General features: G+C 30.9%; 2 protein-coding genes and 2 non-coding genes across 4 annotated transcripts; 2 read left to right on the top strand and 2 right to left on the bottom strand.

The window, feature by feature from the left end:
* Positions 1-1,439: 1,439 nt before the first annotated feature.
* LOC145594470 (agamous-like MADS-box protein MADS2) lies at positions 1,440-5,884 on the bottom strand. Its single transcript, XM_081650776.1, has 8 exons — positions 5,700-5,884; positions 3,215-3,293; positions 2,918-2,979; positions 2,683-2,782; positions 2,030-2,071; positions 1,868-1,909; positions 1,636-1,781; positions 1,440-1,539 (listed from the first exon to the last, which is right to left on the bottom strand). The coding sequence occupies exons 1-8, from the start codon at positions 5,882-5,884 to the stop codon at positions 1,440-1,442; spliced, it is 756 nt and encodes a 251-aa protein (XP_081506902.1).
* On the top strand, positions 3,351-3,423 carry TRNAE-CUC (transfer RNA glutamic acid (anticodon CUC)). The gene has a single exon. It is a non-coding gene; the product is annotated as a tRNA-Glu (tRNA).
* Positions 5,885-15,250: 9,366 nt separating the features above from the next.
* On the bottom strand, positions 15,251-15,727 carry LOC145593877 (uncharacterized). The gene is made up of 2 exons (XM_081650239.1): positions 15,615-15,727; positions 15,251-15,488 (listed from the first exon to the last, which is right to left on the bottom strand). The coding sequence occupies exons 1-2, from the start codon at positions 15,725-15,727 to the stop codon at positions 15,251-15,253; spliced, it is 351 nt and encodes a 116-aa protein (XP_081506365.1).
* Positions 15,728-15,863: 136 nt separating this feature from the next.
* Positions 15,864-15,937, top strand: TRNAI-AAU (transfer RNA isoleucine (anticodon AAU)). Its single transcript has one exon. It is a non-coding gene; the product is annotated as a tRNA-Ile (tRNA).
* Positions 15,938-16,314: the final 377 nt, after the last annotated feature.

The following is a 16,314-nucleotide window of genomic DNA, read 5'->3' as shown; positions in this document are numbered from 1 at the left end:
TTAATATAGACGAGACTTAAAATTAAGTAACGTTATAATGTTCATACAAATAAATTAATAAATGCAATATATATAGTACTTCGTATAGTTTACTAATGCAATTATCAACTTGATGTAATAAACGTTTTAAAAGTAGTTGAACATTAAGGTCTCTTAAATTAGAAAATAGACCTAGTATAATTCAACATTCAACTAATTAAGTAATTATTAATTGATAATACGGGGCATTGTTTTCAAGCACATATGCATTTTGAACTAACCTACTTATCTTAAGTATAAAGCACAATCCATTTAAGGATCTGTTCTCTTCAGCTTAATTTCAGTTCAGTTTAAATTTTCTTCTCTCATAAACAATACATTTCAGTTCAATAAATCAGAACTGGCCCTATAAGTCCTCCCAATCTCCCATAAGGTGATAAGGACATGACTTCCACTCCAATCACTTTTCCATTAGAATGGATTTCTAGGGCTTACCCTCCTTCCACTATGTAATCGATAGTTATCCACTTCTTCCATTTTAATGAAATAAATTATAATATTATTATGAAAGTATTTTGAACATACACTTCATGAGTCTCAAATTATCACCGGCCCATTTGATATTTATTGAACTAGTTCTTTGCCCGAGCAACGCTCGGATATTCACTGGAAAAAGATTATATTTGTAAATTATTATAAGTTTGTATTTGTTTATAGATTGTGTATATTTTTAATATATTATTTTTTAATTAAATTTGTTGTTAATGTTCTATTATTTAGGCTATATATTCATTTTTTTTTTTTGAAAAAGGTTGTTTATTTTATTTTATTTCATCAATTATCTTTTTATTTTCTAAGGAAAATAATTAAAAATAAATAAAAAGTTTTTGGAGGGAAATTTTTTAATGTAAACGTGACACGCGTAATTCTAGAATATTCCTGGTGATTACTTTAGTATATAAGTATTGATTGATTTAAATCAAATACTCCATATATATTTTTCTATCATTAGTATACATCTTCAAATACATTATAAAAATCACAAAAAAATTGTTTTGAAAATAATTGTATTTAAATTCAAAAACAACTCTTTCATGAAAAGACAACACAACATATATAAAGAGGGGCTATAATTTTATGGTAAACAAGTAAACTTATATCACCGCCATGACTGAAGACTAGAAATAATATTTCTGAGCATCTCCTTAATTTATACTTCCACCTGCTTTAAAGTCTCCTTAAAACAAAATTACATTATAACTCAAAAGTTAAACAAATAAAGTCTAAAAGTTCCTTAATTAGAGTCTAATGCTCTCATGAGAATTATTAGGAGTTACTCAAACTTGCTGATGGAATTTACATTTTCACCCAGAAAAAAGACAAAAGATATAAAGGTAAATCAAAAGTAGTTGTTACATATAATAGTAATGCTTCTTTTTTCATGGGGCAAAAAGTTAGCCCTAACTAAAGCATCCACCTTGCATCCATCCTGGTAAGAATCCAGGGACTTGAGCATGTGTTGTTGCAACACTCATCTGCTCAGTAGTTTCCGGGTTATACCTGCATCCATCCAATTAACCAAACATAATTAAATTGTAGTCGTGTCATGTTGTGCATTGCACGGGTTTAAAACTAGTAGTTCAGTTTCGTGCTTACCCTATTTGAAGGGTAGGGTTGCAACCAAGGGGCTGGAAATTTAACAGCCCCTGAGATTGAGCGTGCTGCTGTTCATAGTGAACGTTCTGGTCGGTACCATCCCAGGAATGTCGGTACTGAGCATCCTTAATCATGATCCGATCAAGCTGCCAAAAAATTAAAATCCAAGATAGACTCAGGATAATATGTACACTATATCCACATTATATATGCATATGGGTGTTTTTGTTACCTCAGTTTTCAAAGATTTATTAGCTTCCATTAGTGCATGTTCCTGTACATAATTTAATTGGCATATGTAATAGAACTAATAATAATATAAACGTCCTAGATTATGAAAAAATATGAATTATATACGAAGTATTATATATTGTGTATTAGTGTATATACACACCTTGTGCTGAAGGTCAGTAAGTTGATCCACCATTGATTGAGTCTGCATAGATAGCGTGCAGTAGTTCACACACAAGTTAGTTATCCTACTATATTACAATGATTCCAAGCCAACGAACACAAGGTTATTGCAGTTAATACTTGCAAGAAAATAGTGATTTCAATCTTATACCACAAAGTAAATAAAATGAGTAGGAATGACATCAAGATGCTTCATACAGAAATACTACGTACCTCATATGCAATATTAATGCAAAAGCATGAATCGGATTAATAAAATGAAGGGTCATCCTAAAGTAGTACACGTTACTAGTTTTTTTAGCAAGGACTATATATGTATGTGTTGAAAATATAATAAAGAGGAGAGAGTGGAAAAAATAAAATAAATTTTTATTCAATCCATTGAAATACGGTACATAACAACATATATATAGTACAAACTACGCTAAAAATAAGGAATATGATCCTATGATCAACTACCTTTCATGCCTAATATTAACCACTAAATTAATTACTTAGGAATTGACTAACCACTAACAATTTGAAGTAAATTTTCCAACAAAATGCACTCTCTTATATAGTTATATGTAGGGAAATGTAAATAAATAGCAGTTAACATGTGTTTTGTGATGAGATCGAGTGCTTGATTAGTACCTTTGTTGATCTGATCTGCTTCAGAGAAGTCTCGAGCTGCCTCTCAAGCTGATCAAGCTCCTTCACATTCAGAGGCCCCAAGTCCTCTCCAAGTAAGTTTCTGAATGTATAAAATAATGGAATAATACAACCATAAGTTCATAAAACAATATATTACCTTCAAAATATTCTAAATTACTAAACAAATTAATTGGCTTCACAAAAATTATACTCGTACATAGTACAAATATTTTACCTTTGAGTTCTTTGGAGTGATTCATATCTAGCTTTCAGCTTCAAGTACTCCCTGTAGCTGCTCTGTTGAGAACAAAGCAAAATAAAACAAATTACGATAAAACTCCAAACAAAAAGTTCAAAAGATATATTTGCATGCTATTGCCTTATACCCAGGTGTACATGCCCTGAGGTAGTGTGTGACATGCCTGCACAACCTCGCGTGCCTGCAGGTTGTGCCTTAAGTACATCCGGTGTATGATAGAATATGTGCGGATGGATATACAAATAATGAACAAAATTTGGGAAAATTTATTACCTCAAGCTCTTTAGATGGCTTGTTGACTTCTACCCCACCATAGCTGCACTTCTGATACCTCTCAAGTGTTTTGAGCATGCTGCATGCAATGCAAAACATTAGTTATATAATATTAACAAGTATAATAAATCAATAATCCGTTGTAGTCTAGTTGGTCAGGATACTCGGCTCTCACCCGAGAGACCCGGGTTCAAGTCCCGGCAACGGAACTTTTTACTTTTTTATTTGTTTTTAAAAAAAATTCCTTCACCATCTAAATAATGCCAGAAAACAAGTTCCTGCATGAACTGCAAATTCTTGAGACTCTTGACTCCTCACTTCACATCCTCTCTGTAACAAAGATCTTAGTAGCTAAAAGCACGAAAGCCGAGTTTTTTTAAAAGCAATCTGATGGATCGGAATAAGCTATGTATAGAGGGTGCATGATGTAGTCAAAATTTTAATTCCATGGGGGATTGGCTAAAAAGGGTTCAATTCCTTTCCTATCAATGCTTAGTTAGAAATCTTAGAATGGAATATAGTGACAACCTCGCGTTAAAGCTAGGCATTCTCTATCTTATGGTGAAGGTCTGAAGGACACAACAATGGCCAAACCATGATTTCTCAAGTTGTTAGTGAAGAGTGTAAAGTAGACAAAGAAGTCGATCGAGTGCAAATCAATGACTACAACAAACCATTTGTATTTTTATAGGTGAATTTGCATACCACAGACCTACAATATTGCCCTAATAAACTATATCTTTGTCATTAGGCTAATATGAAACCCTCTTTCCATTAGGAAGCAGTGCAACTGTGCAGGGGCATGCTTATACAAAGTGCATCTAAACCATTGTTTGTGATGCAAAAACAATGTTGGTTGTATTAATTACTTTAAACTAAAGAGTGGATATTAATGCAAAATTATGTGGCTTATGTCCCTCCAGTCCTCCACCGATAATTATAATTGCTTGATTCTTATGACACTACTTCTAAAAGAACATTAATTTTTTTACAAAATTTGAAAATAAGAATCATCAGGACATAAATATTAAATAACATAACCAATTCAGCTATTTTTAAAAGCACATTAATTTTTTTAAAAAATTTGAAAAATTTAAAAATAAAAAAAAAGGAATAATGCTGATTTTTTTCCCCCCCCAAATAAGGTCCTAAACACCTTTAATGAAAAACAACTTAGCAAGCATATATGACTATATGAGTAATCGAGTATACCATAGAGAAAGTTTTGAGCAATAAATAATTTCAAAAAGCCATAAAACAAAATCTAAGGAAAACAGCTTCACTAATTACCAGCCATTAGATCATAAATTATGCAAAAGCATATGAAATTCACAAATCTTTTGCTTTCTCCTACCAACTCACGCCCTTCAAAAAAATTTCCCTTTAATTTTAGGCAGATAAACCAGTATTAGAAATTATTATTACTCCATAAGAAGATTCTTTTTGTAAGAAAAAAAAAAGTTAAAATAATAACAAGGGTATCATAATTAAGATATAAACCAATTAGGGTCAAAATTTTAGGGTTTTCAGTATTCTTGGCCTAGATGATATTCACACAATCATGTACTCCTACTTTTTATCACCCCCAATCTTACATATGTATACTATTTTTAGAGCAAAATGTTAGCTGAATTTATTGAGTACTAAAAAAATTGAGGGAAATGAAAATGTTAAATTACATACTTTGTATAAAAGGGTTTCAGATCTAGGGAGAAATTCATAAATTTATACTCAAAATTCTAACAAAAAGTGAGAAAATAAATTTTAGGTTTTTAATTTGTAAATGGGTTTGATTGAAAATAAGAGAAATAAATTGTTGCACTTTATAAATCAAAGCTACCATATAACATAACTTCTTAAGTTAATCAAGCTTAAAACTTTTTTTTTTTTTTTAGGTGTAATTTTTTAAGACTCAAACATAGCTAAAAACAAAGCTGATCTTGCTATAATTCAACAAAATCATGAGAATTCATGATGATTTTTCAGAACTAGGAGAAAAAACACAACAATTAAACATCCAATGGATAAAGAAATGCACAGGTATTAAACTGATCATCTAAAGTAGCAAAACATCATATCAAATAAAACAAAGCTGCAATCCAAAGATCTAAAGTATTAGTACAATTACATCTTTACCTATGAATTTTTACTCTAGATCTTTAATTTAAACAATTTTGTAAAAAGGAAAATTACTACTTTAGAAAAAAAATAAGCTTACAAAATCATACAAACTAAACCTATGAAATTTTTTATTAAAAAAATCTGACCAGATCTAATGAAAACAACAAGTAAGGCTCAAAGTTTTATTTCCATTTTAGGTAAGTAAAACATAAGATGGAAACAACCCAGATCTCAAAACTTTAAGACCAACCCGGAGTCCGGGTTGTTAAATTCAGGGCGACGTTTAGCTATTGACTAAATCGTAATCGTTATCATAAAATAAAAAAAATTTTAAAACCCGAAAAGGTGGTATTGTGATGATCACCTGGGTCCACTGCAGAATTCATAGAGTTTGCCACGGTTGGAGAAGATGATAAGAGCAACTTCAGCATCACAAAGCACAGAAAGTTCATAAGCTTTCTTCAACAAACCATTTCTTCTCTTTGCAAATGTCACCTGCCTGTTTATTTTGTTCTCTATCCTCTTTAGCTCAACTCTTCCTCTTCCCATTATTTTTAATCTTTACTTTTTTTACCTCTTTTATAAATATATTTTTTTATTATTATATTTTTTTCCTTAAACTTTGTATTTTCTAATGTAATTTGGTTAAATCTAACAAACCTACCTCTTCTTGTCTATAATATTTTTGCTAAAAATTTCCCTTCTTCTCTTAGACAAAACTACACCAAATTTGTGAAATAATAAAAATTTATAGTAAGAAAGAAGTTTTTGAAACCCTAAACAAAGCTATAAATATTAATAAGAAACATTGAAAAATGAAGAAATAAAAAAGAGGAGAGAGGAAAATAGGAAGAAAGAGAGAGAGAAAATTGCAAAGGTGAAGATGTGTTTTTGCCAGAATGAGGTCTAACAAGAGAGGGTTAGGGTTGGTATATGTGCTTTCATCACTTCATATATTAACTCCTGTTTTTTCTCTTTTTATTTTTATTTTTTTTATTACTTGTTTTATTAATTTTTTTCCCATATTATGTAATTTGATGCTTTTTTCCATTTTTATGTTTTCTTCTACTTTTGTTTATTCTCATTGCATTCTTTAGAGCGTGAAGGTTAATTCCTTAATTAACTTCAATTAAGCTATCTAATTAAGGTTTTAATTTATGAAAGTAATCATAATTAACTTTCATGATCAAATTAAAAAATCATCATTAGAGGTGATCATGAACTAGCTAGGTGAGTATGAGATTTGGATCACGTTGGAGGAAATTATAATTTTGGATTAGGGTCTGAAAGCCGAGTCATTCAGGTCATGTAGTCAAGCTTTGTAAATCGACTCTACTGAAAATTTTCTCATCCGGCCCCAAAAAATATTGCATTCATTATCTAAAGCTCACACAATCATACATCCTGAATATATAATACCTACTTTGTATAAAGTACTCGTATCAGTTATTTTTTGAGAGATCTTTAACGAACTAAGGGAAAGACTATATTGATCTGAGAAATAATTTATAAGTAGTTTGAAAGAAAATTTATGTTAGGACTGTTTTAGCTCCAATAATCAAAACTATTAAGTGATAGTTAAAGATCGAAGAACCATCGTGAAATTAAGAGAGGCCGGATGCATGAAGTTCTATAAAATTTCCTAAAAGGTAAAATCAAGACAATTTCATGTTATATATGTTGTTCAAGTGAGTCTTTATTTTGCCGTACTAATTTTTTTTATTTATATTTCAAATCTTCTAATGTACAATTTGCTAATTAATTTACTCTCGGAATTGATTGCAAGACATTTTCAAATTTGCAACCAAAAACATTGGCAACTTTTATGGTTTCAAACACTTACCCGAAAAGGTTATTACACATACACAAGTCAAGCGAAAATAATTATATAGGTTCTCAAGATTTATTATCAAATAAAATACGGAGTAAAATAGTGATGTACTTTTTCGAGCATATTACAAAAAATAAATAAATTAATTAAATCAGTGAATTGAACGGATCGCTGCAATTAGTTTACTAAATGCACTAGATCTTATGGATCGTACAAGTGTTATGATGAAGTTGTTAGGGTTGCTGGCTTTTGTGTATGGAAGTTCATTCAAGTCAATTAAATCCAAGCTTTAACACTCTCTAAAGTGACGTGACAACAACCATGTAACATTGATAATTAATGTTAGGGTTCAATACTTCATATTGTAGTCTTACTGGTAAAAATTGTTTAAGACAATAGCGTGAACTCACGCGCTTTTGACAATGTGATGATAATACTGGTGCTATATATATTTTTTTTTTTTTTAGTTCTAAAATTTATTATACTTATTTATCCCCCATTTAAAATTTAAAATCCCTTACAAATTCTGTACTACATCTATCTACCGTCGTTGTTAAAAAATCTTAACGCTCCTTCAAAATAAATAATAAAGAAAATTCTTAACGTCGTCACAAAACTTAAAATGGTTGTCCACGTGTCATATCCTGAATGGATAGCCATCATTTTCATGCAGCATCCTTTTATTTCACTCTCACCATGTGACACTGTTAGAAAATTAAAACCTCAAAATGGTATGCCCACTTGCATTTTCCTTGCCACTTTTTTCATGTACATATACTTATAAAAGTCCATCATAGTACTTACAATAAAAGCGTTACATGTGAGCTACTCACTTCGATTTCAATTATTCTCACCAAGAAAACAAAAGGTAAATTAACCTAAGCTAAGTATCCATATAAATGTGTAACAATTATCGCTTTATGTAAAGGTTATTTCATGAAATATGGTTTTTTTATATTTTTAAGCTGCTTTAACTTTAATTTTCATTGCGTGATGGAGTAGGTTATGGAATATGAAACGAAAAGAAGCATTCATACTTAATGATGTTGACTTGAAATTATGCCCTCTGTATAATATCTTAATTTGGTTTTAATTAGCTAGTAGCTATATTATTACTAATTATGGTTGTTGATAAGTGGTATAGTACTTTATAGTAGATAAAAACCTTTAAACTCAATTTGGATATTTCGTGACTTTTTCAATGCGCGTATAATACATACTTGTAACTTAATTAGGTTAGAGAAATTAGTGATCCACCCGAATTTACTAATGAAAGTTAATAAAAGCAATACGTTAACTCGCATAATTAGAATTCTCTCTTCCAAGTGGGGCCAACTATAAACATATTTTCATACTAGAATTTGATGCACCTTCGAGAAGCAATGACTGCAATCGAGTTACCAATTCAAGTAATTTAAATCCACTGCTTGATTTACTTCCCGTAAACATGGTGAATGAAATATGCATCAAAAGGCCGCGCAAAACATGCATTATTAATCAATTAAGTTTTAGACCTTACCGCCATATATACGTATACATCCATAGCTAGTTTTAATAATTAAAATGGAGAACCATAATTTGCCATAAGTTTTGTCAAAATATAAATAGAAAAAAAACTTTACTTAATAAAACTAAACTGTTTGGCTCAAATTAGTGCATAATTATGAAAAGCTTCTTTCTTAAGTCCCTCCACTAAATGCATACGTACATGCGTTATGGATTGTCTAAATTATGTCGCTAGAAACGTGTCCAAATAAAACGTACTGTTGAATGTTGAACTGTTGATAGTCTTTTTTCTTTAGGGAAATTGAATGTTGATAGAAACGTGCTTCGTATTGTTTTTCTTCAAGGACTTTGTATTATTATTTCAATTTTTTTTTTATCATTTAATTAAATGGATCTCGGCTCTTTTAAAAGACCGTTTGTAACAATATTGTAAACTATGGAGTAGCCGTACTTGTAAACAATTAATTGTTTATATATATTAGTCTGGTCAGACTCGTCATTAAGAGAGAGTCCACTTTACAAGGCTAAATGAGGTTCTATCCTAAATCAGTTGACAATAAGAGGAATATCCCCTTAGCAATCTAGCATCATTAAGTGTTGTACTCTCTCAACAATAATCAATAATGAGACACTTACATGTGTTGTTTAGAACGGTTATACCAGAATAATTATGCTCATTTATACCCATTTATATATGCTAATATTTAAATGACATGCATTGATCAAGCATTCAAACGTGAGAGTCTAGGTTATACGAGTAAAGATTAACGCTTAAGATTAGGGATCAGGTAAAGGAATCCCACGCCACTCCCAAGCACAAGTAGATAATTAGACTTGAACTTGTGACATCTAATTAAGTCATAAAGTGCTAGCTCTACCCACCATGTCCATCAAGGTCATTTAATTTGATGCAATGGCAAGATAATTAATTTAGTGAGTATATGTAGTACAACATGAATCAAAGTAGTGTATATTTGTAGATCATACTTAAAAGTTGTCATTCTTATACAAATAAATCCATTACATAAGGCCTTGTTTGAAATCATTTTTTGTTTTTGATTTTTCGAAAACAAACAACTAAAAATAAACAAGAATCAAGAAAAAAAAGGTATTTCCACTTTTTTGTTATCAGTTTTCAAAATTATTTCAAAATTATTATGATTTTAATAATTTTGACCAATTTTTGATTCATAATAAGACATATATCATAATACGTATGATTTTGAAAAACAAAAAACCAAAAAAAAACAAAAAACAAAAAACCACAATGATACCAAACAAATTGTTTAACCAAGGCTACACTAATACAGTATGTACTAGGGTTAATTGCTGACCTTGTATACCATACTAATCCTAATCCCTCATTATGCTAACAATAACTTGTTACGTCCCGTACTCTGTGTATCAATCAAAATAATAATCTAATCGTACGTATTAAATGAAATTTAATTTCCGAAGTGAAATTTACATCAATTACATGTTTTGGCATTGAGAAGTACTATCTCCAATCGATTGTCAATCACTCAAAAAATCTCATAAATGTTGCAAGAATCAAGACACATACTACAGTTTATAGTTACAGACAAAGATCTCTTAGGTAAATGATTGTGCTAACCCCCTAACAAACTTAGAACAACCTTTTACGTAGTGTACAATTTGTCACCTCCATCTCTGTTATTTTTGGCTGTAAAATCAATGAACAGTGCTAATTTCCGAGGGTTTTTTTTTTTACTTTCAGATCAGTTAATAAAATAAAGTATTTTTACTATTCAAACAAAAAAATAAATTATTTTATTTGTTTCAATTTAATTTGGATATTGATTGTTTTTACCTTTGTCCAAACAAGCCGCAAATATCACGTACGCGGCAATCTATGAGTGGCTAATTGGAAGTTATTTGGAACAGTAATTCAGGTGATTGAAGTGCCGTGACATGTTAATGAGTGACGGCGGTGTCTGAACAGTAATTTCGGCCGTTGGATTTCTGGTTTTTTACCCCTTTATTTTGTGCTCTGTTTGGCTTGCTTGCTTGACATTTGTCCTGTAAAATCAGTAGAAAAAAATACCCCTAAAACTCTAGTAGTGAACTGTAGTAACTTGGGCAATATTTGCACAAAATTTCATGAAATCGATAATAATAAAAAAAAAAATGTTATTTTAAAATTTGTTTTATTTGATATTATTGGAGATGCAAATAGGAAAAAAAAAAAAAAAAGTCTTGTTCTTTTGATATTATTGGAGATGCAATTAGGAAAAAAAAAATGTTATTTTAAGATTTGTTTTATTTGATACGAAGTATAAATTTAAAACTATTAATTGGGTACTTGTTCTTTTTTTTACAAAAATTGGGTATTTATTCATATTATACGAGTAGAAATTTTTGGTTTTACAACAATTAGGGCCTGTTCATATTTACTTAATTTCAGTTTAGTTCAGCTCAGCTCCAATCAGTTCAGTTCAGTTCAGTTTAGCTCCAATCAGTTCAGTTCAGTTCAGTTCAGCTCCAATCAGTTCAGGGCCTGTTCTCTTACGCTGAAATTCAGTTTAGTTCAGCTGAGTTCAGTTCGGCTCATTTCAGTTCAGTTCAGTTCAGTTCAGCTCCTAATTTTCTTCTCTTACAAAATATTCAGTTCAATTCAGTTCAGTTCGGCTGAGTTCAGTTTAATTCAGCTGAATTCAGTCAATGAGAACAGGCCCTCAGTTCAGTTCAGTTCAGTTCCGCTCTTAATTTCCCTCTCTCATAAAATATTCATTTCAGCTCAGTTCAATTCAGCTACAATCAGATCAGTTCAGTTCCAATCAGATCAGTTCAGTTCAGTTCCAATCAGTTCAGTTCAGTTCAGTTCAGCTTAGTTCAGTAAATGTGAACAAGCCCTTAGAGTACTTATAAGGTAGTGATTGATTGATGTTTATGCTTTGAAATTTTAGGGTTATATTAAGCAAGCAATAATAGAAGTATAATCACAATTTTTCAAGACTTTCTAATGTAGAAAATGTAGCATTGCTATGTTTAATACAAGTAATAATCTAATTGTTTACTCCCTCTGTCCCAATTTACTTGTAACATTTTGACTGGACACGCTTGCCAATGCACATGTTTGACCGTCGATATCTTTTATTATATATTTATTATGTCTTTAAAAGTTTCATATTAAGAAACTATACATTAAAATAAACCCAACAATATGATTACATTGACTTTCATGTAATAGCTAAAAAAGATGGTCAAAGTGAGATGTGTGAATAGTACAAAGAGTCAAAACGTTGCGAGTAATTTGGGACGGGGGGGTAGTAGGGCCTGTTCTCTTACGTTGAAATTCAGTTCAGCTGAGTTCAGTTCTGTTCAGCTCAATTCAGTTCAGTTCAGCTCCTAATCTCCTTCTCTTATAAAATATTCATTTCATTTCAGTTCAGTTCAGTCAATGAGAACAGGCCCGTAGTTAGGGTAGACATTTTCATAAATAAATCAATAACTTTTTCATTATTGTGAGCTCCACAATTAATGGTGATTGAATAAAGTTGTTGGTTTATTTACAAAAATGTCATGTGAAAAACAATTTAAAAGCAAACACAATACATTTGAATTGGGTAACACATAAACGTGACAATTTATTTACGGAGTATAACGAAGGAATGCAAAAACTCATAGTCGAGGTTGACAATCAATTTGATGGAATAATTTTCGAAATCTATATCTTGAAACCAAAAAACTAATAATAATTTTTTTATTATTATTAATTTATTTTTCTCGTTCTTCTTAGACATTATTATTTGTAGATTTGAAATATTATTGAGTACTTACATCATAAGCGACGTTGTCTTTATAACAAAATAGTAACCTAAACACTATTATTATTAACCGCAGGTGGCGGCGGCGGCGGTGGTTGTTGTGGTTCCTCTTCATCAATCAATCGCGGTCGAGTACGTAAATACCGTTGCCAATCAGCACTGAGTATTTTTTCATTCCTCTTAATCCTCCTTTTCTTCTCCCAATGAATGGAGCAACACAGGCAACAGGCGCAAAGATATATAAGAACCACAATGCAGGCTTCTATCACTATTATTGCTCTACCATGATGCTCCTTTAGCCAGTGCTTAGCTATGTTATAGGAAAACTTCATCTTCTTCACCCAATATAATCTTTATTTTGGGTGATTGTGAATGCACTTGATAAGGAAGACCTGTGTTCGATCCCCCGCAACAACAATTGGGAGTGGTATGGAACCTAACCACCCAGAATCGGGTGGAACACCAAAAAAAATAAAAATATAATCTTTATTTTCTTTTTAATTTCTTCCCTCAACTTGATGCTTTTTTTTTTTTTTTTGTAAGAAATTATATTAACAATGTAAATTGAATTATTGATAAATGTTCTTAATAATTGAATAATGTGTTAAAAAACTGTACTAACGTTTTCTTACCCCTTGTTTTTAGTACAATAATTTCAAAGTTATTATGCATCATATAATTTTAATTTTGGGAACTATTTGTATAGAAACACTTTATGGAAATTATAGTTACTTAAATATTAACCCAAAAGAGAATTAATTAGCTTAGTTAACAAAAATAAATCATGGCATTATGGTCATAGATATGGCATGTAATAATATCAAAAAATATCCTATTTTGTTAATTTTCTGAAGTTCTTGATTTTTAATAATGTGAATGATTTTGGCTTCCAAATGAGGAGTTTTGGTCAAATCATCATAACTATTATGGAGAAATAGAGAATATACTTTTGCATATAACAAGGATATTTGGAATATAGAGGTAATTAAATTGAAATTCTCACAAAGCTTAATCCAATTTAAAAGACACGTTAGCTTAAACCCAATATGAAAAAAGATCTCCGTTTTATTAAACATACTTTGTGTGTGATTGTATGATCGAATATGACTAATTTTCTAGATGAGGTACATTATGTCATTTTTCAAATAAACTGTGTCCAAAAAGGTCCAAAAATCTACGTGACTTACTTGTATGTTTTAGGAATGCAAAGCATAATAGAAAATTTTATTTTATGGACATTTTGGTTTCAACGTGTTTAGAATTGTTATAATTTTAGATTCCAGCTAACCCAAATGGTCGGGAAAATGTTTCTTTGATACCAAAAAAAAGCCATACACTGTGACGTGCTTCCACAAGCAAATGCCTAATATGGCTATCAAACTTTGACCTACTACTTACCATAGTCACCTCCAAACCAAGAATTAATGCTATGTTGAAGTGTACAACCTTTCTTATTCGCCTTTGCACACGCTTTTAAAGTGGTGGAGTTCGATTGAGAATAGGTAAATATGGAGTATAAACAACAATATTAGTGGAGTTCATTGATTGTCCCACATTAGAGACAGATGAGAGATGGTTCCACTTTATAGGGTAGAGAAGTTACGTACGCCTACTTTTGTCAATTAGTTTTAGTATGAAAGCTCATAACCTTGTTTGTAGACCAAACTCTCCTCCTCATTGTTTGAATTGTCCATACTCATTTCATATTGTTTCGAACTTTAACAATAGAATAGACAATAGAGGATTAGAGGGTAATAGGGTATACGGATTACAGAATACTATTTTCATAGAGCATACCACAACAGTAAAAAGATTAGATCATAAACATGAAATTTCTTAATTGGACTAAAAAACAGCCCAAAGGGTATGGGGCTGATCGGTCAATTTAGATAGGGCCACAATCGGCCCAATTATTTACTAGCAGAAACCTTTAGTCATTTACTTCGCACAATTTTATACTTTACACTAGATGAAATCCGTGCGATGCACGTTTGTTTGATTATTTTTTTAATTTTATTTTTTTTATTTATTAGCTAAAATTTGTTATATATTTATATAAAAATTCTAATATTAAACGATAATATTTAATATTTAATTATTTTAAACTTAAAAATCTCATTCGCCAATTTTGCTTACGTGGCATTTGAATTATTTAATTCTAAAAGAAATTAATAATCTCTTATTTAATTGGCTATTACTAAGGTTTATAATCCTACATGGCGCGCTAAAAAAATTAGATCCTACGTGGCTCTCTAAAAACTCGGAGAAAAACTCCCCTTTATATATATATATTAGATTAGATTTTCTCATAATATTTTGTTTGTCCACGAACTTAGAAACAATAGCCCAAGTTAAAAACTCGAAAATTGTCCTTCAAAATATTTTGCAATAACTATACAAAAACGTAGACTAATTAGTAACTACTAAGGTCAGAACCTCAAAAGCAATTTGCAATTGATTTACAATGTGCTTAGAAGCTAAAATATCTACTACAGTTGATTTACAAAATTTGAATAAGAGTTTAAATTTTGTTTGATAAAATTAATAGTTGATTCAAATAAGAGTAACATACTTATTTATGGCACCAAAACATTTACGGAGTACTTCGTACTAATCTCTTATTCTTTAGGATTAACAATTAATCAAAAAAATCATACACAGAAATAAACCAACATACAAAATACATGAATCATAGAAAATCTTCTAAGTTTTAACTCAAAACAAGGTACAAACTTTTGTATTATCATAAACTATTATACTCCGATCCATAATTTACATTGATATCAATTATTAATCTAATTGTGCTTCAGTAGAAGCTTGGTAACATTGAGGGCAAGGAAAATGACCCTTAGCTCCACAATTAACACAAGGTATTGAACTCACGTTCGATTCGAATCGACCCGAAACTAAATCATCCATTGGATTACTCAATCCAAACAATCCACCCGGTTTAACTAATCCGGACCCTCTACATTTTTTGCAAGCTATCAGCTTTACATCCCCACATCTCTTGCACATCTTCAACGAACTGCAAATTAAAATATTAATACATCCTATATCGAGCAGTTCAAATTACACTATCAGCGTGACTATTAATTCCAGACGAACAGAAAAAAAGTAAAATACATATCGTATGGTAAATTAGAAAGTGTACCTTCTTTGGGAAGAGGAGATAAAGGCATCAACTTTAGGGGCAGCAATAGTGGCACAAAGGAGGAAAGCACCAACCCCTAAACCTGCAATTTCACTTGCTGTGATATTTTCCATTTTCTGTTTTCTCTCTCTTCAATGGCTAAAATGATAGCAGATTTTATTTTGGTTATTCATCATCCAACTTTATCCTGATTTTAGTGCGGAGAATATCTTGTATAATTAATTTACATATGCATATCTTATTAACAGTGGCCCATTAGCTCAGTTGGTTAGAGCGTGGTGCTAATAACGCCAAGGTCGCAGGTTCGACCCCTGCATGGGCCAATTTTAAAAAATATTTTTTTTCCAAAAATATTTAAAGCCTTTAAGTCCATACTCTAAGGCCCAAATTGAACCCTGTAAGTGTTTCCCAATATTAGGCACTAGGTGACTAATTGGGATGCCTTTTTGTGTATATCGAGAGTAGATAATTCCGTTAGCAATAAATAACATGAATAGAGGTTTTGGGTCGAGAAAGTTTTGAATAACTCATGTAATCTCGATATGATATTAGGCACTAGGTGTGGTGCCTTTTTGTGTATATCGAGTCGTTGATCCTGTTGTTAGCAACTTAGCAATATATAACACGAATATGGTTTGGGTTGACAAGGTTCTAGATAATCTATGCAATCTTGATATGATTTAAGCTAATTTGTATACTG

The sequence above is a fragment of the Chenopodium album genome, chromosome 19, assembly GCF_948465745.1.
Source record: "Chenopodium album chromosome 19, dcCheAlbu1.1, whole genome shotgun sequence".
Lineage (NCBI taxonomy): Eukaryota > Viridiplantae > Streptophyta > Magnoliopsida > Caryophyllales > Amaranthaceae > Chenopodium > Chenopodium album.
This window is presented reverse-complemented; position numbering and strand designations above follow the sequence as displayed.

Coding starts and splice junctions, on each gene's coding strand:
- LOC145594470 (XM_081650776.1), bottom strand. CDS start 5,884: ATGGGAAGAGGAAGAGTTGAGCTAAAGAGGATAGAGAACAAAATAAAC. Junction 2,783..2,917: donor TCACTCCAAAGAACTCAAAG/GTAAAATATTTG, acceptor TTATACATTCAG/AAACTTACTTGGAGAGGACT. Junction 2,072..2,682: donor AGCAGATCAGATCAACAAAG/GTACTAATCAAG, acceptor CTATCTATGCAG/ACTCAATCAATGGTGGATCA.
- LOC145593877 (XM_081650239.1), bottom strand. CDS start 15,727: ATGGAAAATATCACAGCAAGTGAAATTGCAGGTTTAGGGGTTGGTGCT. Junction 15,489..15,614: donor ATCTCCTCTTCCCAAAGAAG/GTACACTTTCTA, acceptor TTTAATTTGCAG/TTCGTTGAAGATGTGCAAGA.